The sequence below is a fragment of the Nematostella vectensis genome, chromosome 10 (assembly GCF_932526225.1).
Source record: "Nematostella vectensis chromosome 10, jaNemVect1.1, whole genome shotgun sequence".
Lineage (NCBI taxonomy): Eukaryota > Metazoa > Cnidaria > Anthozoa > Actiniaria > Edwardsiidae > Nematostella > Nematostella vectensis.
In genome coordinates, this window is record NC_064043.1 from 14,501,884 (window position 1) to 14,524,116 (window position 22,233).

At 41.5% G+C, this 22,233-nt stretch overlaps 1 protein-coding gene across 9 annotated transcripts; it reads right to left on the reverse strand.

The window, feature by feature from the left end:
* Positions 1 to 336: 336 nt before the first annotated feature.
* LOC5509427 lies at positions 337 to 22,125 on the reverse strand. 9 transcript variants are annotated; one of them, XM_048733803.1, is made up of 31 exons: positions 21,713 to 22,125; positions 21,418 to 21,563; positions 21,247 to 21,336; positions 17,310 to 17,382; positions 17,130 to 17,221; positions 16,919 to 17,062; positions 16,145 to 16,358; positions 15,647 to 15,782; positions 15,458 to 15,567; positions 15,263 to 15,366; positions 15,066 to 15,141; positions 14,908 to 14,988; positions 13,444 to 14,809; positions 11,744 to 13,413; positions 10,489 to 10,638; positions 8,909 to 8,958; positions 8,457 to 8,721; positions 8,034 to 8,100; positions 6,292 to 7,490; positions 5,801 to 5,901; positions 5,422 to 5,543; positions 4,986 to 5,053; positions 4,197 to 4,292; positions 3,789 to 3,900; positions 3,113 to 3,194; positions 2,793 to 2,898; positions 2,623 to 2,660; positions 2,140 to 2,183; positions 1,803 to 1,927; positions 811 to 1,113; positions 337 to 769 (listed from the first exon to the last, which is right to left on the reverse strand). In XM_048733803.1, the coding sequence occupies exons 1-31, from the start codon at positions 21,957 to 21,959 to the stop codon at positions 750 to 752; spliced, it is 7,497 nt and encodes a 2,498-aa protein (XP_048589760.1). In that variant the 5' UTR covers positions 21,960 to 22,125; the 3' UTR covers positions 337 to 749. The 9 variants fall into 9 exon arrangements, with proteins under 9 accessions (XP_048589760.1, XP_048589761.1, XP_048589762.1 ...); XM_048733804.1 differs by having other exon boundaries at positions 11,744 to 12,436; positions 12,470 to 14,809; XM_048733805.1 differs by having other exon boundaries at positions 11,744 to 12,415; positions 12,449 to 14,809.
* Between the last annotated feature and the right edge of the window lie 108 nt (positions 22,126 to 22,233).

Genomic DNA, 22,233 nt, shown 5'->3' on the forward strand with positions numbered 1-22,233 from the left:
TTTGATGACTTAGTTGGGATAACCTCGACTAATGGTGTATTTTCCAATTGTGTGGCGTCCCTGCCCCTTAGTCCCTGCCTTTCCATGCGGGTATCCAGAGGTCGGTCTTGAATCGGTCTAGCAAATGAACACATGGGGTTCCCATTGATGTCACGACTCACCGCTCTTGCTTTATTTCGCGCAATGTGAACAAAACGACAATGAGACTAGAAATCGTTGCTCAAAAGTTGCGCGCTTGTCGACATCTGGCGCGCAATCGACGCTCTTTTGGGCGTGCCCCCCCAGGCAAGCTTAGTAGAGTAGGAGCAGATCGCAAAAGATAACACGAAATCAGAATTTGAAAATTATACCTTTGATTTATTTAAGGCTCTGTGATATATCTCAAATTGATTTGTAAAAATAAACTCTTATTTACAACTTTTGATCTCTAAAATACTTTGGTAAAAATGGTGAATAATCAAGCCTCACTGAGCGGATAATCACGAAAATACATAACACAACAGTAGTCAACGGTGAAAATGGTTCATGTAGAGTATGCATAATCATAGGGTGTTCAATGATTTACAAAATTCGCGAAAAGGTATGAATTGTGTTGGACATGAGAATCACGAGCGAGAGTAGAAGACAAACAGTCAAGAATTTTCATAGAAAACAGACAAGAATGTAGAAGTCTATCGTACTCTACCTTTCATCTTATCATTATTGCGCAGTCTCCTTTCTATTCACACCCACTTCTCATAGTCTCTCGTCTAACTATTTCCGCCCACACCTTCGCCTGATGGTCTCTCGTCTAACTATTTCCGCCCACACCCTCGCCTGATGGTCTCTCGTCTATGCTACTCCTCAAATTGGTCTTAACCTTTTTAATGGATGACAAGATGCGGAGCCTCTCCTCTTTGAAGTCCATCCCGGAGTCGTACTCTCGCGATCGCGATACCATCTGAGACGATGCGCTGCTCGGCCCGAGGCTGAGCGACCGGGAGAACGTGCGCCTGGGTTGCGGGCCGGACGACACACCCGAGTCCACAGACTTTGTTAGCTCTCGGGAGGGGGTGTTTTGAGGACTTTCCGAGATTTCCGACGATGGCGTGTTGACGGTCGAGGAGTCGTCTGCTTGAATAAAGGTAAACAGGTTTAGCGCAAAATAGCGATATTCTTAGGGTCTAAACCATAAAGGCTTCTTACAGCGCGTTCATTTATAACACAAAAAGTGTTATGAACACGAGATTGCACAATGTTTTGTGAAAGGTGTTTCATGGGTGATATTATCACGAGGTCACACAACGCTTAGTGGAAGGTGTTTCGTGGGTGATATTATCACGAGGTCACACAACGCTTAGTGGAAGGTGTTTCGTGGGTGATATTATCACGAGGTCACACAACGCTTAGTGGAAGATGTTTTATGGGTGATATGATCACGAGGTCACAACGTTTCGTGGAAGGTGTTTCATGGGTGATATGATCACGAGGTCACAACATTTCATGGGATGTGTTTCATGGGTGATATGAGTACAAGGCTTGGTGGAAGGTGTTTCATGGGTGATATGATCACGAGGTCACACAAGGCTTCGTGGGATGTGTTTCGTGGGTGATATGAGTACAAGGTCACAAAAGGCTTCGTGGAAGGTGTTTCATGGGTGATATGAGTACGAGGTCACACAAGGCTTCGTGGGATGTGTTTCATGGGTGATATGAGTACGAGGTTACAAGGCTTCGTGGAAGGTGTTTCATGGGTGATGTGAGTACGAGGTCACACAAGGCTTCGTGGTGTTATGACTAGGTGACGCAGCAGTAGGCATTACCAGTAGGCGTACTGATCCCCTCGCGTGACATGGTCTGTTGGTAACGTCTCATTGCCTCGTCTGTCATGCACTCATGGGGCTTGTACGTACAGCGGGAGAGTAGCTGCTGGGTCTTGGCCTCGGTGCTGAGGGAAAAGTAAACGATATTTGAAAATATAGTTGCAATTGCGAAGGTGACAAATTTATCAACTTTAGTGATCGATACAAGAATTAGAATAACTGCTGAGTCACAGCGCAGAAAGAACAGATTTTAAAAATTAAGATGTACTTTCGTTAGAAACAAGGGCATTTACCTAAGTGACTGATATATCGAAATACGTTTTTGGTAAACACTTACCGGGCGTAAGTATGAAGGTACTCCCTGACACACATGAAGCCTATCTGCAGAAAAATAGCGAAAGTCAAACCTTGATTATTTGCCTCAACAAATGTAGTCAATTCTTTCAAAAGTAGAAATTCTTTGGACTGCCACTTTATGATTCTCTTCATCAAAGCTATTGCCTTCAGAACATACGCTTAGTCCTTTATTTCACGTTATTCGCTTTCTACGTCGTTTTATTCTGAATCATAAGGACTTGGACACTTTTCGAGGGTAAAACGAGGGTAAATGATCGATTAATAGGCCATTCCTGCTATAAGTTTGCACGCGCATTACCATAGAAACCTACCTCAACGACCAAAATGCAGCGCGCGCATTTTTAAGCTTGCACCAAACGAAGCGCGCGCTGCATGACGGTAGTTGAGGTAGGTTTCCATGGTGAGTGCACGCGCACGCTTATAGCCGGAATGGCCTATTAAGACCATTGCAAGCCTAACTTACCCCTCTTGATAGAAACCACTGCCTTTCCGGTCTCTTTTCTGAAAACAAAAAGCAGATATAAGGTTCCTTATTTGTGACTCGTAAGATTAATATCACGACGGCTGTGTTCACAAACTCCAGAACCTTTATAAGTGAGAAGACTTATCAAATATCATGACGGCTGTGCTCACCTGAGAGGAAGATGAAGTGCCTGTAGGAGGACATCAGCTCGCTTTGCTGCTTCAGAGTGGTTTCCAGGTACCGCTGTATCGACGTCACATTCTCGGAAACGTAATTCTAATACATTAATGATTCAAGGTCAATTAACAGGTTGCCTGAAAACTTTCCACCGCCAAATCTCGTCCTGTATCACCGCCCAGATTATAAGACAAGTAAAATAAACACCGTTAGAAGCAATAGAACACAGATAACTAGAACTCGGATACCTAGAAGAGTTCTGTAGGGGTTTCTTCTCAGATGATACAAACAGCATAATCTCTGTTCTGCTTACCCTGTTCAAGATGTTAACATAGCGACGCTCTCGGTACTTGCGAAGCAAATCGAGAACAAACGAATCCCTCCATGTCAGGGGTCTGAAAGGAAATGTATGTTTGAGCTTACCTGGTACTGGCATTACCTGGTACTGGCATTACCTGGTATTAGCATTACCTGGTACTGGCATTACCTTGTACTGGCATTACCTGGTACTAGCATTATCTGGTACTGGCATTACCTGGTGCTGGCATTACCTGGTGCTGGTACTGGCATTACCTGGTACTGGCATTACCTGGCGCTGGCATTACCTGGTGCTGGCATTACCTGGTGCTGGCATTACCTGGTACTGGCATTACCTGGTACTAGCATTACCTGGTACTGGCATTACCTGGTACTAGCATTATCTGGTACTAGCATTACCTGGTACTGGCATTACCTGGTACTTGCATTAAATGGTGCTGGCATTACCTGGTACTTGCATTAAATGGTGCTGGCATTACCTGGTACTGGCATTACCTGGTACTAGCATTATCTGGTACTAGCATTACCTGGTACTGGCATTACCTGGTACTTGCATTAAATGGTGCTGGCATTACCTGGTACTTGCATTAAATGGTGCTGGCATTACCTGGTACTAGCATTATCTGGTACTAGCATTACCTGGTACTTGCATTAAGTGGTACTTGCATTACCTGGTACTGGCAAGCTTCTTGTAGGCAAGACTCCTAATGTTCATCACCCAGAGTACCTTCTGGTGATGCTCGTTCTGTTCCTCGATAAGCATCAACAGCGCCTCCAGTTCCGCTGAAACAGACGATGTAATATATGAAAAAAAAACTAACCTCCATGGGTTTTTGATATAGATAATAACAGGCTCTCATAGAGAAATCCCTGGCAAAATAATGAAATGCACGATGTCCGAACGATGCTGCTGTCATAATGGCCCTTACACTATCACGAGCACCATAGTATGGTCTTGAAGGTTTCATGACCGCTACAGGGTTTTTAGAGATGCACGGAACTCCCTACAATCAATGTTATGTTTTTCCTTGGTTCCCCTCTACGCAATTGCTGAGCGCATTAGATGAAATTGACATTACCTGGATCGCATGTACGTAAGATGCCGTCGTCAGGTAGCAGTACCCCTCCTACACCCGGGAAGATGGTCGAGTAATGGCGTGAATGGGACGCTACATCTGTGAATCAGGGGCACAATACAATTAAACAACTGAATAGTATGCCTGACTACTATCAATAGGCAACTTATTCTAAGAAATCACTTGACGTTACGAGTGTCAAATCCGCGCGCTTCGGTATTTGGCGGCAAATTAACAAAAAAGCAAATAATCAGGCACTTCTGTGCTTATTTTGGCATGAATACGCCACTCAAAAATGTGTTTTTTATTGCAAGTCGCCTTTCGGTAAGAGTCTATTCAATCTGATAGCTGCTGATATATTTCGGTAGCTGCCTTGATAGCCCATTTTGGTCCTCTTTGGAAAAACACCTGTTTTTTTGTGAAAGAAAAAAAGATTGCTAGCCAATCGTCGTCTATTTGCAACGAAAGATAGGGAGGATCTCTTTACAACGCAACCAGTAAAACCGTGAACACCTAAAATATGTTTAGAATGTTTATTGTCTTCAGACACTGAGACTTGTTTCTAGTTGACTGTTTTAATATCTCGCGAGTGATTGGTCGGAACAAATATTCCATACATATTTCCGGTGTTCACGGTTTTCTTGTTCGCGCTGTAAAATTCAGACGGATTAGCTACTGGAAGGTACTTTTTTGCATACCATGTATCCAACAAATATTATGCACCAGACATACTAAACAGCTTTTTTATCCGAGTATAACAATCACGAGCCCCTTAATGGTCGAACGTCTTACCATGAGAACTAGTGAATAGTGCAAACTTGACCGAGGGGTTTTGCTTAAGCTTGTATAGATGGGCAATTCTAAAAAATAAAATAAAAATAGTAGCACAAGGAGGTGAGTAAGGTAAGGGAAAAAACCTGACGAGGACATCCAAACCTTGTTACAACAGTTTGTATGGTGTACAAAGTCTCACCACAGAGTTCCAAAATGAGAACACAGTCGCTTTATCAAAAGTTGTAACATGACAGTGGCGGATTCAGGATTTTCCGGATAATGGTTCTATTTACTCTTCCAATGTCTACCCTTAGATACGAACGATAGATACGAACATCATCAGTTTCCTTTAAAACGGGTGGTCTAGCCAAGGTAACCATCCTTGGATCCGCCACAGGGCGTGACTCGATTTTCTTTACCAAGGGTACCTTTAGAAGGTGTCCTGTACCTTTACCTGTGAATGGAGTTGATGTATCTGCGTCTTGCCAGTACCCGTAGCTCACAAGTGTCGAGCATAGGTACGTTGGCAGGGTTGGTGATGTCAAGATAAGTTTTACCATTCTTCACCATATGTTCCTGCAGACGAAACAAGACAAAAAAACAAGTAATATTGTGCACCAACATTTGTGTCATACGTGTGATTTACAACTTTTTGTTTGTGGTTTGCGATAAGGTTAACGTTTACAATTAAACGTTGGGTGATATCGGCTTCTTTCTCCAACCCTGCAGCCCCCTAAAAAAACATCACTTGAAATCCGGCCACTCTGCCTCTCAAAATCAATGACCAACTTCGCCACCCCGCCACCATCTACATCCATGACATATAACTATACCTTGACTTTCTCGCACTCTTGGTCTGCTTCTACCTCAGGGTTGTACACGTAGAAGAAGCAAAAGTCTTTTCGATTCTGGGAACGACTGAGCGCTTGGTCATCTGAGAAGTGAATAAACACAAACTAGCCGCTTATTTCAAATAACATTCCAATATCTTTATGGGAGCTAGTGCAGGAGACAACAACAGTTTTGATTATATTACAGATAGCTACCTATGACAATCATCAATTCAATATTGGAAATGTCGGAAAACATCAGATTTGATAATAGTTAGTAGAGGAGACTGTTTAGTAAACGCGTCGAACGTCTGTATTAGATCCGTAGTAGATTCCTGATTGTTTAGGATAAAGGGAGGGGCATGCTGGAGGGGATAGGGTGCTGATTTTATATTTTATACTCTAGATGGAAGGCTAATTTGTAGGGCGTTTCTTCGACGAGCTCACACGAACATACGTTACGCTATAATCAGTCAAGAGTGACTCGATCTTACCTTTGCGCTTTTTCTTGTTCATTTTGGCCTGCGCCTCAGCTTCCTTAGCAGCCATTCCTTGCTCAACACCGAACTTAATTGCTTCAGCAAACAGGGCCAATATGTCTTGTGACTGCGGTGCATGCTGGGGCTGCGGGGGTTGGGGTGGCTGCGGAGGCAGTGAAGGCGGTTGAGCATCAGGTGGAGGAAGAGGTGGAAGTGGCGGGAGTTCTTCTACTGTCACAATACTTCCCTTGATCCTAGGGTCTCGGGCCTTCCCTGTCTGTTGATTCGCTATAATGCTCTGCGCTTGCCCTAAAATGTTTGAGTTTAAATCCGTATGAGCAGGTCCCGCAGAATTTCCTTCAGGACTAGTTAAATCTACATTTGGCATTCCAGTGGTAAGCCCTACGTTCAATTTATCAGATATATCATTCTCTGTTTGTAAATTCTGTAAGTTCTGTATTCCATTTAACATAACTTGGTCAAGAACGTTCACGGTAGAAGATATTGACGCGGTCGCCAAATTGTGATAAATGTTTGTTGATTCCAGGTTTGCTGTCGCCGTCTGTTCCCCACTGTTCCTCCCAGTCGCAGTTATGACATCACTAATACTCTTCTTGCTGAGGCTCTCTCCTAAAGATCTCTGCAAGGAATTGCAGTCATCATTTTTCCGAGCTGAATTCTCTCTGTCACTGATATCGAAAAATCTAGTTTTTCCTCTTCTCCCCATTTCTTTGCATGACGATCTTCTCTCATAAGTATCAGCCCTCGCCTTTCCTTCCCTTGCTCTTGTTAACGCATCTCGAAGATCTTCAGTCTCAGAGGATATATCGAGCGAGTTTTTCAAATCAAGCGCCCTTTCTTTCCCGACAGAGAACTCTCCATCCCCGGTGTCTATCGAGCTAACCTCAGAGCCCTGTCGAGGATAAGACCCAGCGTTATCTTTCCGCTCAAGCCTGGGGAGACCATGCCTTTTCTCGCTTTCTGAGGACTTTGCGTGAGTAGTTTGAACGCCTGAAGGTCCACATACCGTTACTTTCCGCTGCCTTTTTCGGTTAGTCAGCTTATGGGAGAGATCTACCTCTTCGGTATTCGGTCTCTTCCTACGGCTTGTTTGCCTCGGGGATTGTTTGTTAGACGTTTTACCGGACTGACCGGATCGTGCTGGAGATATTTTTCGCTTGTCCCGTTTGTTTCTGTTTTCGGCACTTCTTGGCCTGTAAATGTAAAATAACGAGAATCAAACGAAGTTTACATAAAACACAATTATATTCAAATATGGAATTTCACGTGTTTTAGCCTGCGTAGCAAACGTTTCAGTGGGCTTTCAAAGGAAATAGGAACTGAGTGAAGAGTATGGCCACGTGAAGAATGGTGACAGCGCGTCCTTCGCTCGCTCTCTACTTCCACTAAAACCCCAAGGAACTGTATCTACTCAAATAGGCACGCAGCACAAAAACGTTTTCCTGTTTCGCCTTTCTTCTCGAGGGAGGCGTATATACAAGAGACACGTTAACATAAGCATCTTTTAAAGCAATCAAAAGAAAATGAGTAGCCCCATATACGTAATCAGACCGAAGACAGGAAAGGGTCGATGTAAAAATATAAGATACTTGGAAAGCGGGAAGTAATACGCCGGAGCTACTGTGAACAATCGAGAACAGAGTTATGTTTTTTTCCAGTGGATGCCATTCAAGAAAATACGGTTTATAGCAAATAAATATGCTGTGTATAATAGAAAAGTAGTTGAATTACTCTACCTGTCGCTTTTTCCACCCAAATCCTTCCGTTGTGATCTAGAAGTTGATCTTGGAACATCGTGAATATCTTAAAAGAAAGTGAAAAACAAATAAAATAAAAAGCCTAACCTAGGGAAGTTGATCTTGGAACATCGTGAATATCTTAAAAGAAAGTGAAAAACAAATAAAATAAAATAAAAAGCCCAACCTAGGGAGGCGCAAACGGTCCACAAATAAAATCAGAAAAGACCCTTGTTTGAAGTTTAAAGAAACACAATCCACGATTAAAATGGCGAGACCCTTATCCCTATTGCGAAACCATACTTTTAATGGCAATATTTCAAAAACGTATTATCTCTATTTTTTCGCCAAAAGTAAAATTTAATACTGGCGCGCACTTGGCAAAAGCCCAGTTAATGGGTGGATTTTTTTGTTGAAACTTGCCTTCTCTTGCAGGTAAAGGTCTTGAGAACTCCACATCAGTTCCTTTGAGAAGCCTTATGCTTTGTTGTGGAGCCGAGCTCTCAAATGGATACGACCAATAGTTAATGCTTGGATGAGTGAAGTCTTCGGAAGGCAGGGCTGTCTCGGGCGTGCCAGGAGACCCAGGGCAGTACATTATTTGCTGAGAGGTCCTGTCCTCCTCGATGCGGTCCCAGTCTGATTCTATTCCTGGGTCTTCGTAGAACTCAGCGTTTTGGTACAAATGCTATGTTATTGAGGAAAAGAAGTAACAATGTTAGGAAGACCTGAAATTTAGGAGTGTCAGAACACATCAAGGAGGTGTTTTGTAATTTAGCAAATTGTGTTCTAACGGTAAAGAGACAGTTATAAAAAGTAACCGATGCTCTTTGATTCCAGCAGGGTATATAATTTTTGAGAAAGACACTACTTACAATAGTTTGTGGGTCGGGAGTACACCACTGTTGTAAATCGTCATGTGGATCTAAAAGACAAAGAAGTTCTTTTTCTCTGCAATTCGGTGAGATAGAATACCTAGGCATTCTCAGAGTCTATGTTATGTATTTTAATACAAGAAGGCCTTTATTTTTCTTTGATTTACAATATTTTTAGAGGAATTATCTTCAATTCTTCACGAAAATGTTCAGAAATCATGTCACCTTTGAAACCCTTGTCACTTGAAATCTTTTATTTGTGAAATACCTGTCTTTATAACCACAATATCGGTGTGAATATAATGGTATTAAGTCCTGGATGTATCTTTTTCATTAAAAGGGAATTGGAAGAGAATTGTGTTTTGTAAACACAGATTTATGATTGATTGTTATGTTATAATTTGCGAATCAGCAGTGAAAAGTTGATCCCAGAGCCAAAAATCACGCATTTTATGCATTTCAATGTCCCAGAAACGGTTGATTGGAACCAGCGTACTCTATGGAAGATTATTTTCACCGCATTCGTAAAAAAGGAAGGTATTTTCGGTCAAAAAGATTTCCAAAACAGCTTTGCCGGTTCACATTGCTCAAGATGTGATCGCGCGTAAGACTCATGTTGCTAGGAAACGTGTGCGCTAAAGCAATCAGAGGCGTATCTAAAAATAACTGCTTGTTCTAAAAATAGCTTTCACGGACGTCATCATTGGAACATACCCTAATACGGCGGATTCGTTCTCTTACATCATGGTCTCTTGGTGCCACCCAACACCTTGTGGTACGAAACACAGGCCCGTACCCAGGATTTTTCTTGGGGGGTGCGAGATCCGAAAAAGTGGACCTAATATTTCCGGGGTGTGGGAGAGGATTTCTCTGATAAAAATCTGTCTATGTCTTTGCAGGATCGGATTTGGCTACATACTAGAGTGATCTAGCTGATGCTTAATAGTTTTGTCTACAAATAATAGCACGTCTATTGAGAACCGAAAGTGGACCTTTGCTTTGGTGCGTTCGCACCCCCTTCAACCCCCCCCCCCCCCCCCCCCCTGGGTACGGGCCTGAAACACGAAGTGAAAACATCAAAACAGGACACTACTAAAAAAATTTGATTATCAGTTTTCTCCAGGATTGCTCCTTTGGCATCAATTATACACAGCATAAAGTTAGCATTAAGTGTGTCTGAACTCTCACAAACTCGTTCTATCTTTCATAAATGTTCGTATTCAGAATGGACTCAGTAAAGAAGAATTTAAAAGAAATTAGATAAAGTGATCGAGCTTGATTGTTTTGATACTTTCCCGCGTGCTACCATCAGGCTAATCGCACCAGTTTACATCTGTTCGATTGCGTAACAATCTCCGAGCACCCGGGCTCCTTGAAGAAAAATATTTCAAAATTGTAAAAGCGATGTGGATCGGACTTATAGTTTAGAGCGAATGGCCTGTTAAATAGTGCGGTTTCTAACAGATTCTTGTCTTTTGTCAGTTGAAGTTTTTTTCGGCCGCCAGATTGTGCAATTAACCGGAAGTAAATTTGGGCGATGAGGGACCCTCTCTCTCTGTGGCTCCTAGATTATACTTTACCATGGGAGATGGTGACAGCCAGTCCCCCTTCAGTGGTATTTTGACTGCTGACAGTGCGCTCGATAGGTGAGGAACACCTGGAGTTCACATCTGGCTCATTGGACACCGTGGGGCTGACTGGGCCGTATGGTTCATACTGCGGGCACGCGTCTGAATCAAGAATTAAGGAGTGTTAGCGAGGGTAATAGCAACAAATAGGGGAATGTGACCAAAACAAGGTTTTCACGCTAATTTCTTAATTATAAATTCCTTTCTATTAAAATAACTACAGTTCATACCAAAATCGGCCTAGAACGATTCTGCTTTGCAGCGAACACAAATAGGAAAACATCCTCGTCGGTAATAGACCGTGAATCTTTGTCATAGTTTTGCTTATAACGAATCAAATAAAACAGACAAAGAAGAAGATTTAAGGAAAGAAGAAACAAAGTTTTGGTACACTGTGAAGCCATCGTTATCAGCCTCTGAGGACAGACCACAAACTATAAAGATCTATAAGTTGGAAAACATTTTTCCCTACAATCATGCACAAACAACGTTGTCAGTGCAAAAAGAGAATGGCAAATGGTAGTTCAACGATGCGTTGTCAGTGCAAATAGAGAATGGCAAATGGTAGTTCTACGATGCGTTGTCAGTGCAAATAGAGAATGGCAAATGGTAGTTCTACGATGCGTTGTCAGTGCAAATAGAGAATGGCAAATGGTAGTTCTACGATGCGTTGTCAGTGCAAATAGAGAATGGCAAATGGTAGTTCTACGATGCGTTGTCAGTGCAAATAGAGAATAGCAAATGGTAGTTCTACGATGCGTTGTCAGTGCAAATAGAGAATGGCAAATGGTAGTTCTACGATGCGTTGTCAGTGCAAATAGAGAATGGCAAATGGTAGTTCTACGATGCGTTGTCAGTGCAAATAGAGAATGGCAAATGGTAGTTCTACGATGCGTTGTCAGTGCAAATAGAGAATGGCAAATGGTAGTTCTACGATGCGTTGTCAGTGCAAATAGAGAATGGCAAATGATAGTTCTACGATGCGTTGTCAGTGCAAATAGAGAATGGCAAATGGTAGTTCTACGATGCGTTGTCAGTGCAAATAGAGAATGGCAAATGGTAGTTCTACGATGCATTGTTGACCTTCTCACGATTTTTACATATTGTTTTCCATTTGGTAGAAACATATTGAGATCTATATTTCCTAATGGTCGTAGGACTGCCATTTGCCAATCGCCATTTGCCGTTCATTTTTCTTTTCAATTACCCTCATAAGAGCTGGTTGGATCTGCCGAACCATCAGATAAGCATGGTCGTTTCGGATCAGGACCGTAGAAATCAATGGGTGAAGTGTTGTTCCTTTTGCACTCGCCACCGTACGTCCTTTGTTCTGTCGGTAGGGCTATTATGTGATGCCCTGGGTCATTTGTCACGCTTTCATTATCGCTAATATCCATGTCACAGAGCCGATAGCTGTCTCTGTTACCTGAAAGCGAGTTACTTGTTTGTGATACAACTGATTCCGTTTCTTCCTTTGAATCATTGTGCCTCCGCAAACACTCCTGCTCAACTGGATCACAGTAGCTTTGTCCCTCATTGGTGCCGTACGTATACATTGGGTGTGTACCAGTATTATATAACATAGGATCTTTATAAGAGTCGGAGGATAAATCCTGCGGAGTGGCAAAGTTACCAGGGTGGTTTGAAACAGTATATCTGTAGCTATGACCATTGATTTCCATACTTGCTCTCTCATAATCAAGAAATTCTACTCGGCCATTTGAAGCATACGTGTCGTGGCTGATATCACTTGTCCGCTGCTGTGTGCTATAACCATGTGTTGGACCTTCCGTCCGGTATACACCATGTGTTGGACCTTCCGTCCGGTATGCACCACGTGTTGTACCTTCTGTCCGGTATGCATCACCATGTGTTGGACCTTCTGTCCGGTATGCATCACCATGTGTTGGACCTTCTGTCCGGTATGCATCACCCACTGGCCACTGAGATGACATGGAGGGCCTTTCCATTTGAGGACTTCTTGGCTCATTATACCCATGTCTTGGATGACGATCGGAAGGGCGTGATTCTGGGCTTCTACTTCTAATTCTATAAGGCGCAGCACTCAGCCTATTGTACGTTACCGCATCTCTTTCCAGTGAGGAGCCCCTAGACAGCTGGTGATTGCCTGGCTTTGTAGGAGATTGGTAGTAATTGGGTGATCTATCGCTGGTTGCTGGTGACTGGTAGTGATGAGGTGATCTATCTCTAGAAGAATCTCTAGAACTCCCCCTAGAAGTATTATAGTAATCGTGACGTCTTGGTACATACGATGGACTCTCAGACCGCCCAAATGGCTCAAGGTCTCTACTTTGTCCTCGGTTTAGCTGTAATCTGTTGCGCCCTTTTTCTCTAAATAGGTCTCGTCTTGATTTTCCATTGTGGTGTTCTCTCTCACTGCTTCGTTCCCTTGAGTGTGCACGCGCATCCCACTCACGGTGTTTAGAAGGATCACTCCTAGGTCCGTTCCTTTTTGATCTATCATTAATTTGCTTCTCAGGTGTTGTGGATGCTGGTCTGTAGTGGTCCCTGTAGCGATCCTTTGGGGATATTTTCTTATTTACACGCTTCTCATCTCCCTTGGAACTCCTTGCCCCTTGAGAACGCTTTTCAGGAGAAGTCTTTTTTCTCGCCTCTTTTGGGCTGTCTTTACGTTCATCCTTGCCCCTAACTCCCTTCCCTGATGGACTTTTCTCTGTCGTTTTCCTCGGTGTTCTTTCTGAGGACTCCGCTTTGCTAGGAGATTGACTCTTATCCTTTACAGAACTCCTCTTAGAATCTGAGGTGGAAACCTTATCTGATTCCTTGAAGGCATCTTTTTGTATTTCCTCATTTTCTTTGTTACTGCTTTCATCGCAACTGGACATTCCCTCAGGATTGAGGCCAAGGATATTATACACGTTTTGGATGGCCTCAGCTCCTCGTTTTTCTGCTAATGTAGTTTCTGGTACATGATTATCTTGTGTTATTGTTGTGGAGCAAATTTGTTGTCCTCTATAATGCTCAGTCTCAAGATTTAAAGAAACAGGAGTTTTATCCTCATCGGGTGTTCTTGAAGGGCTTGCCTTCAAGGCAGTTAGTCCTAGTATTTCATAGACGGCTTGGATTGCCTGGGTACCACGCTTTTCCGCAAGTGTTTTCTTGGAAGATGTGCCTAGATCCGCCAAATTACTCGGCTTTTCATGGACTTCCGGTTTATCACTCATCTCCCCCTGTAAGACCCACCCTTTGATCTTTTCCCCTGTATCTGTTTCGTTTGCTGTTTTACCTTTGTTCACCTCTTGGGCATTTTCACTTAATTGTCGTTCGTATGTTGTTGATGGAATATCAGGTATAGCGTCTTCTTTGAAACTCTCTTGTACGTCTTTTCGTACAGTGCTTACTTTATCTATTGCATTATTCTTTTTTGGCTTGTCTTTCTTGGTTGTAGTGGCAGGGGTTACCGGGAATGGAATATCACTTTTTTCATCTTCTGTTGACTGGGTATTAAGATCAAGGCCGGGAATAATGTCATTCCTGGAAAAAAATGTAAGTAATGGCGGGGAGTCCCTTGCTTGATGCATTATTGAGGGCACAGCTGGTAGACCAGGCACGGAGTCTGGGAGTGTAACGGGAGATGTCACAGGTTCTTTGTCACTTTCAAGACAAGAAGATACCACTCCTTTCTCCGCAGCTACAAGTTCCTCGAGGCTATCAAGGTTTTTTAATAGCTTAGTTGCTTTTGCGCGATCCTCTTGCTTTGTGGAAAGAACTAGCAAACGTTCTGAAGAATCTTTTATCTGCCGCAAGGCTGTATGGTACCCTGGGTCTTTTACGATATCACTTGCTGTAGATGACACCACAACATTTTTTATGGGTTCTGAGTCATTTCCTGGGGAATCGGCAAGAATATTTTTTAACTTTTCTACAATACTCAGAATTGGCTTGAAGTCAAGTCTAGTAGTTGTATCAGTTTTAGAGTTCTCGACTGCCACTGCATTCATTTCTGTGTTATCTACCAAAACACGTGGTAGATAAGCCCCATTTAAGCTTTTCGACGTTTTGCCGTCTAATGGAGTTTCAACATTCATGGGCTCCCTGCAAATGTCACCCTTGAGTTGAGACAAAAGTGGCAGTACATCTTTGGCACTCTTTGCTTCTTCCACCCGAACGCTTTTCTCTTTTTGCTGAAGTTTCCTGCAGATAGAGAGCTCAATGTCCTTTTTGGTGCGAAGTTCTACCACCATTTTTCTCCCTAACTCTATTTCACTGATGACCTCTTCAAAGCTGACATCTAGAAATAAAAGAATAATTTTTCAAGGCAAGGTGAAAGAACAGTTGCAGGAGTGATTTTCAGCAGTTTATGCGCTTTGCTGTTTGAGAATTCGTTACCTTGGTAAGGAGGAAGCATCCTTTCCCTCTTGACAAACATAAGAACATGCAGTCTTTTGGGGCTATGATAATCCGTGATAGCTGTCAACAAAAAGAAAGCGATATAATAAAAGGTGTCCGCTGTTGCTTATAAAAGTAATGACAATGATATGGCTTACCTAAATCATGAGTCAATTGTGACGTCGGTAGAAGATAGATATAGTACGCACCACCCTCGTACTGCAAAACACTGGCCTGGAAGAACCAAACAATACAAAAATCAATCTGCAAAGACACCATTGATTCGACTACCATTTTCTACAAGATTTAGCATTTTGCAGCAAGTCCAGGAAATCGGATAGGACTGATCCTTTACCCATTCATGAGCTTCTAAGAATGACACCAGCTTCACAAGTTTGTTTTCTTTGCCATCAGAACAGCGTACTTCAAAATAGGTGTATTGGCCACCAGGAAGAAGCTCTGTAGAACACAGGAAACAGTTTAAGGAGAACTCTACTTTGGATTGTGAAGTGACTTTCAAATAAACAATGGTGGAGGTCTTTCAAGGTACCTTTACAAACTCTTGTGACGGTTGGCATACCAGACTTGAAAAGCGGGCAGGGTAACAATGGTCTCAACAGCTCAAATGCAATCTTATCAATTATGTTGATCTCTTCTCCACTGAAAAAAAAAAGACAGGAACGCTCTATGATCATTTATAATTAAACCATACAAAGAAATAAGAGCAAAAATTACATACATGTCGAATGGCAGTTTCTGTCTTTTTCTTGAGTAGCTAACCAGAGATATGTTGGCCACATTATTCTCCTTGTTTGCTAACCTCCCAGTCCACACCACCTGTGGATCTCCAACAACATCCTCAGTAGGGGCAGGATCTGAAATAAAAACTGAATATAAAAATGGAATCTAAACGGACTCATATACCCCCGAAACAGTTGAATGAAACCCCTCATGCAGTTTTAACGTAGTATGGGACAAAGGTTTAGGACAGAAGATCTAGTGGAGCCTTGCTCTGCCAAATAATTATAGGGAACAGCAAACAGCTGGGAAATGCTCTACCTGTCTGTTACTGGTGAACAAAGAACCCGTTTGCTCGGTAAAGCAGTAGCTCTGATAACAGTAAAAAGACTTAAAAACTTTAACAAGAGAATAGTCACATTGAGTCAGACAGTGTTCTACCTTGCCAAAGTTGATAAACATTAGTCTGCTGGGTTAGGCATAGCCTAATAAAACTTACGGCTCATGGTCTTTATGCTGGAGTAGGCTGACTTTCTTGCATTATGTCTTTGATGTGGTGGACCTTTCAAAGCTTTCTTGGTCTTTTGTTGAGGAATAAGCTTGGGTTCTTCAATCACAGGTACTGAGAGTGTCAGAACAGCATAAGGCAAGACATGCCTTGGCCGTTTCACATGAAAATCAGCCCCTTCCTCATCAAACTCGTAGAAATAATACTAGAAGAAAACATAAAGGCTAATACCAAGGGTTACTTTCTCCCTAAGGTTGCCCTCAGCTAAAAAGGTTGTAAATAATGGCTTAGGATTTGGTTAATAACATGCTCCTTTGAACAAGCTCTTTGATAGGGAAGTTTCTTGCTAATAGGAGGCTTTTAAGGAATCATTAATATAATAGTCCCCAAAGGATCATAACGGTTGTGTTATGCTCAGATTGTATTACATGTATTATGTAAAATTTTCTTATACAACAGGAAAACATGCAATGTACTATGAAGTGTTGATGTGTTGGTTTATAAGACTCATGCAAACAATGGACATTGCTTTAAATTGTTGCGGCATCTATGCTGGTAAAATGTTGTACAAATGTCAAAGGTATGTACAAACAACCTAATTCAGTGCCTTTCTACAGCTGTTTAAAGGTGACAGCAGCATGCATACACAGCATGTGCGAGCAGCACATCACTGCTTGCTCAAACAAGGCTTTAAGCTTCTGATTTTTTAATGCACAGTATACAACGTTAGATATAAAGGGCACAACAAAAACCGGTTGCACATACTTGTGTAGAGTAGTAAAGAGAAGAGAATGGTGGTTGGGGTGGCAGATTGTGCATGGTCTTGGAGACATGGCAATCATAATTTGGTGTTGGCTCAAGAAGGGTCTCGCTACCACAAGGAGTCTCGAAGACTGGCTTAACTTTGCCCTAGAATAAATGATACATTAGAAAAAAAACCTTTCAAATGCAGCACATGTTATATGCCCCTTTTTACCTTACAAACTTTGAATACAAGTAGATAACCCTCATCACCCGCTTGGAAGGGTCTTTTCTGGACTACATCAGCATACCGACAAGCATATACCCCTGAGAAAGGAAATACATGTATGATCAGAATCATACATAAAAGTGACTACATAGTACTCTTTATGGTCAGAAAAAAAGTGGTTCTTACCCATACTTGGGTCCCCTAGGGTTACTGTTTTGCTGGATCCAGTAGCGAGCCCATTCTCACATATATCCTTTACCTTGAAAACAAAGAAGTGATGATGAGATTTAAAATGGGTGTATATCAATGTTTATTAGATAATGTTAATAACATTAATGCTTGTTATATTTGAAAATTACCCATGTACAACTAAAGGAAGTAAAATCCTTAGACCTTCTCCTAAAGCATCTTAGTGTCAAGGTTGTACCCCTTTTCCTGCTTCAAAAGTGCATAACAAGTGTGCAAGTGGAACAAGCTGTTCTCTTTACATGCCCTATTGTTGCTTTGCTCCTTTCATGACCAGAAAGTCTAGCTATGACCATGACCCTTGTCAAAAAGACAGCTCTAACACAACCATGTCAAGAATATATCAGTTTGCATAAAACTAAGGTGTATGAAACCAGAGGGTTTGCAGTTATAATAAAACAGCATGGTTTCAACAATAATTTCCCAAGGGAGCTTCAAGCAAACATGCCTTAACTATTTTCCACTGCCCTATTTCCTGCTATGTTTATAGTCAGCCCAAGTATTTATTGGTTAAAAGAGGCATTTTGCCTGGAAACCTGTGGCACTGCAATGGATGAGTAGATCACTTTGATACTCTTGCTTTGTGTTATAGTTGCTGTAAACTTAGCTGTGCAAATTGGTCTTATTGAGTAGATGAAGGTAAAATATTAAATGTATATAAAAGACACTCCAATCTCAGTCGTCTTGACATCATGACTTCCCAAGGAGATGCTGGATTCAATATATCAGTAATTGGCACTGGCATTAGTCTTCCTCAGTAGCAGAAGTAACAGGGCTACAATCCAGTGACTAGTCATTTGTATTGCAATTCAAGCTTGGACAAAAACAAGAACATCAATGTCAGCTGGTATCTCCAAGGGACCTCCATAGACCTCCATACTGTAATCCAGCTACAGAGATGTGTTTATTCAAAACTATTGATTGAACTTCTTAATGTCAGATGGGTATTGAGGTATTAGCCAAAGTGCAATTTGCATATCCCACATAAATTGGGACTGACATTTGATCTGCAGTAACCAAGCCACTGCAACAGCAGTTACTGCAACCACTGCAACAGTGGTTCTCTTCTGCTGTAACAGCAGTTCATCAGTGATTGTGCTTGTGTTTGTAAATGTCTTATGTTCCATTATGAAAGCTGTTCCAATGCTGTAGGACTTTTTACTGTACAAAAAGTTTTACTTGTTTCTTCTTCTGGGATTTGTAGTATTGCTTGGATGTTTCACAATTTTGACTATTCTGGATTTTATGATAGAACCATAGTTCTCCCACCAGTAATCTCAGATATAAAAGAATGGCTGTTGAAATCTGTCTGTGGTACACCAAATGCACACTTGGTTGTGGGAAACCTGGTAGATCTTTATATCAGTCTTTCGCACTGAATACAATTAATTGCAGTTACTTGCAGGTACTTCTATTCAATATGCTTGGAGTTCCTCAATTCATCTACAAAGCTATGGAACTAGTGCAATCATACAGCAGTGGAGCATTAAATGCCACCATTCATTCCATTTGAATGCCACAGTTAAATGTGAAGCAAAGATGAATATATCCTTACAAATATTTGCTTTTAACAAATCCAGCTCACTCTTCCTTTAGAATACCTGGTTCTCCACCACTCTGGCCAATTGTTTGCAACATATTTACAGCAATGATTCTACACTGCATTTAGTATTCAGCAGCTCTTTTGATGTGATCCTCAAAAGAGTTGCACGGAAGACATTATGGGCTCAAAGGCTGTCTTCTGTTAAATCATTTTCACTATCATTCTTCAGAACCCCTGAAGATAATATATACTGAGATTACACACTGTATAGAGAATATAGACCATAAGTTTCATGTTGAGTGCTTATGGACATTGTCATATGCACTGTATGAAACTAATTTGAATCAATCTTTGGCCAATGTCTAGATTACTTCCAATTCAAAGGACTTGGCAATCATTCTTTTCATTTTCTTTTGCTAGTTGCAACTTTGATTGGCACTGCTCATCTGCATGGAAACAGGCTTTTCATCAGTAGACAGAATCCACTGCTTCCATTGACTTTCTAATAATCATATTTTGGCTTTATGTATTTGGCAATATATGTGTTGGAATATACTCTTCCTGTAACATATGTCTCTGATTACTCATTTCACTTAAATGCAGGTTCTCTTTCGTTGATAGGGCAACAAGTCTTCCAAATTTTTCACATCACAAGTGAAGCCTCTTTTAAAAGTTATTCCAGTCCTTTGGTATATGGGCAATGCCTATGTTAACAATTGATCTCATAATGGGTTTACCAATCTGTCATCAAAAATACTCAAGTTGCTTGTTATTTCATTTTTCCACATTCTTTTTCTTTGAGCACAATGAAAATAAATTATTGAAAGATAGCAGGATTTGTTTTCATAGATCTTGATGATGCCAAGCTTCTTAAGTTCGCTGCATCTCCCTTATAGCTGACTATGGTGAAATTCACAGGATTGAGTCTCGTCCATACTTTGTGTGCCAGTTATTCAGTCTGGATCATCGGCTTTACCTGTCTTTCTTGTGTTCCTTCCACTCAGGTGGCTTGTTATTTCATACTTCCAACATTCTTCTTCTTTGAGCACAGACGATGAACATAAATTATTGAATGATAGCTTATTGAATGATGGCAGGATTTGTTTACATATATCTTCCACAGTAAGTAGAATGCAGTCATAACTAATTGTTGCCAAGCTTTTTCAATCTTCTGCATTTTCCTTAGGTGACTATAGAGAAATTCACACGATGAGTCTCATCCACACTTTATGTGTGTCAGTTATTCGGTCTGGATCATCAGCTGTTACTGTCTTTAGAGAAATCCCTTGTTTTCCTTCCAATATGTTGACCAATCTGTCATCATAAGTACTTAGGTGGCTGGTTATTTCATACTTCACCCATTCTTCTTCTTTGAGCACAGGCGATGAACATAAATTATTGAATGATAACTTATTGAATGGTGGCAGAATTTGTTTTCATATATCTTCCACAGTAAGTAGAATGAAGTCATAACTTATTGATTTGCCAAGCTTCTTCAGTCTGTTGATTTTCCTTAGCTGACTATGGTGAAATTCACATGATGAGTCTCATCCACACTTTCTGTGTGTCAGCTATTAAGCCTTGGTCATCAGCTGTTACTGCCTTCAGAGAAATCCCTTGTTTTGCTTCAAATCTGTTGACCAATCTGTCAACATAAGTACTTGGTGGTTGGTTATTTCATACTTCACCCATTCTTCTTCTTTGAGCACAGATGATGAACATAAATTATTGAAAGATAGCTTATTGTTAGATGGCAGGATTTGTTTACATATATTTTCCACAGTAAGTAGAATGCAGTCATAGCTTAATGATGCCAAGCTTTTTCACTCTGCTGCATTTTCCTTAGCTGACTATTGTGAAATTCACATGATGAGTCTCATCCACACCTTCTGTGTGCCAGTTATTCAGTCTGGATCATTGGCTGTAACTGTCTTCAGAGAAATTCCTTGTGTTCTTTCCACCTCCACTATAGGTCACCCAGCTAAACAGTCTGGTTATTGTCTGCAGCTGTCTTATGAGGAGTTTCCTTTGTTTCATCTGGGCCAATATCTACGTCACCCATTGTGGAACGGTGACCATAGTGCATTCCAGTCTCATCTTCTATGTGGAGATACATAGTTGTGTTGTGATGGTGTATGCAACTCTCAACTCGCATTCCATGCAAGTGGGACTTGTATACACCAGGGCCGCTATTATCTCAACAACACGCACTTTTCATTAAACCTTATTTGCTTGAAGCTCAGAGAACGGAAAGGCTCTTTATCAATTGCTTTTGATTTCCCTTTGCAAGAGAGGCCAATACAATTCTATGAAGGTATCTTTCGCCACCTTTACCTCGGTTCGTGACGATTTGAACAAGAAAGCTAGCTTGTCATCATTTCCCTTCGTCTCGGCGAGCCGCATGCTCTTTTTCTTTGCGCTGAACTGAATAAAAATAAAAAAGACATGAATCTAATAATTAGACCGGTAATTATTATCCTTTGATAATCACTGCTTAAAAATTACCTCGCTTGAAAGTTTGTCGTTGTGTACAAACTCGAGGTTCTCGATTTTGATAGACGACCAACTTCCCGGATCTCGCACTGCTACTTCGACATTTCGAAGTAAATCTTTACCTTCCCGAGTATTAAAACCTTGTTTTTGAAGCAACTCTGTTAATAAAAATACAAAGGAATAATCAGGTATCCACCAACTGGGGGTAAACGTCAGCATAAATTTATCCGAATCAGCATACGAGTCGGCATTATTGACCTCGTGGCGTAGTGAAGTCGCGAATTTGAAATCCTCCACGCAATATTACCTTTGACCAGTTTCTTCTTTCTCGGGATGACGAAACCGTTTTTTTTGTTTATCAGTGGTTTCTTTAATGGTGTTTTATTCATAATCCTTCCTGGGTTTGTTGAATTCTTCGTGGAGAGGCGAGAATTTAGCGGAGTATCTTCGTCGGATAAGTCTGAAATGGGGGAACCGGGGAGAGCATCTGTCTCGTTCCGCCTCTGATTTCTTGCAACTTTTTCATTGGAAGCTGCTTCTTTTACAGCTATCATCGTCGTACACGGGCTTTGTGTCTTTTAAAAAAGCCTACCGATGCTATGTGAAGCATTTGAACGGCCGTTTCCAGTGAATGTTGGAAGTTAGCACGTTCGTCTATTTGAGGTCCGCAGGCCGATACTTGAGAGAGACTACGACGGAGCCTTTCAGGGACAGCGCGGGAATTATGACGTCATAAACAAAACTAACTCAGAACTGTCAGGGGGAGGGGTATAGTGGAGAAATTTTAACCGTAGGAAAAAGCACATAAATTCAACATTTAACATGTGT

Coding starts and splice junctions, on each gene's coding strand:
- LOC5509427 (XM_048733801.1), bottom strand. CDS start 21,959: ATGATAGCTGTAAAAGAAGCAGCTTCCAATGAAAAAGTTGCAAGAAAT. Junction 8,101..8,456: donor ACCTTTACCTGCAAGAGAAG/GCAAGTTTCAAC, acceptor CTTTCTTTTAAG/ATATTCACGATGTTCCAAGA. Junction 5,902..6,291: donor GAACAAGAAAAAGCGCAAAG/GTAAGATCGAGT, acceptor TTCACTTCTCAG/ATGACCAAGCGCTCAGTCGT.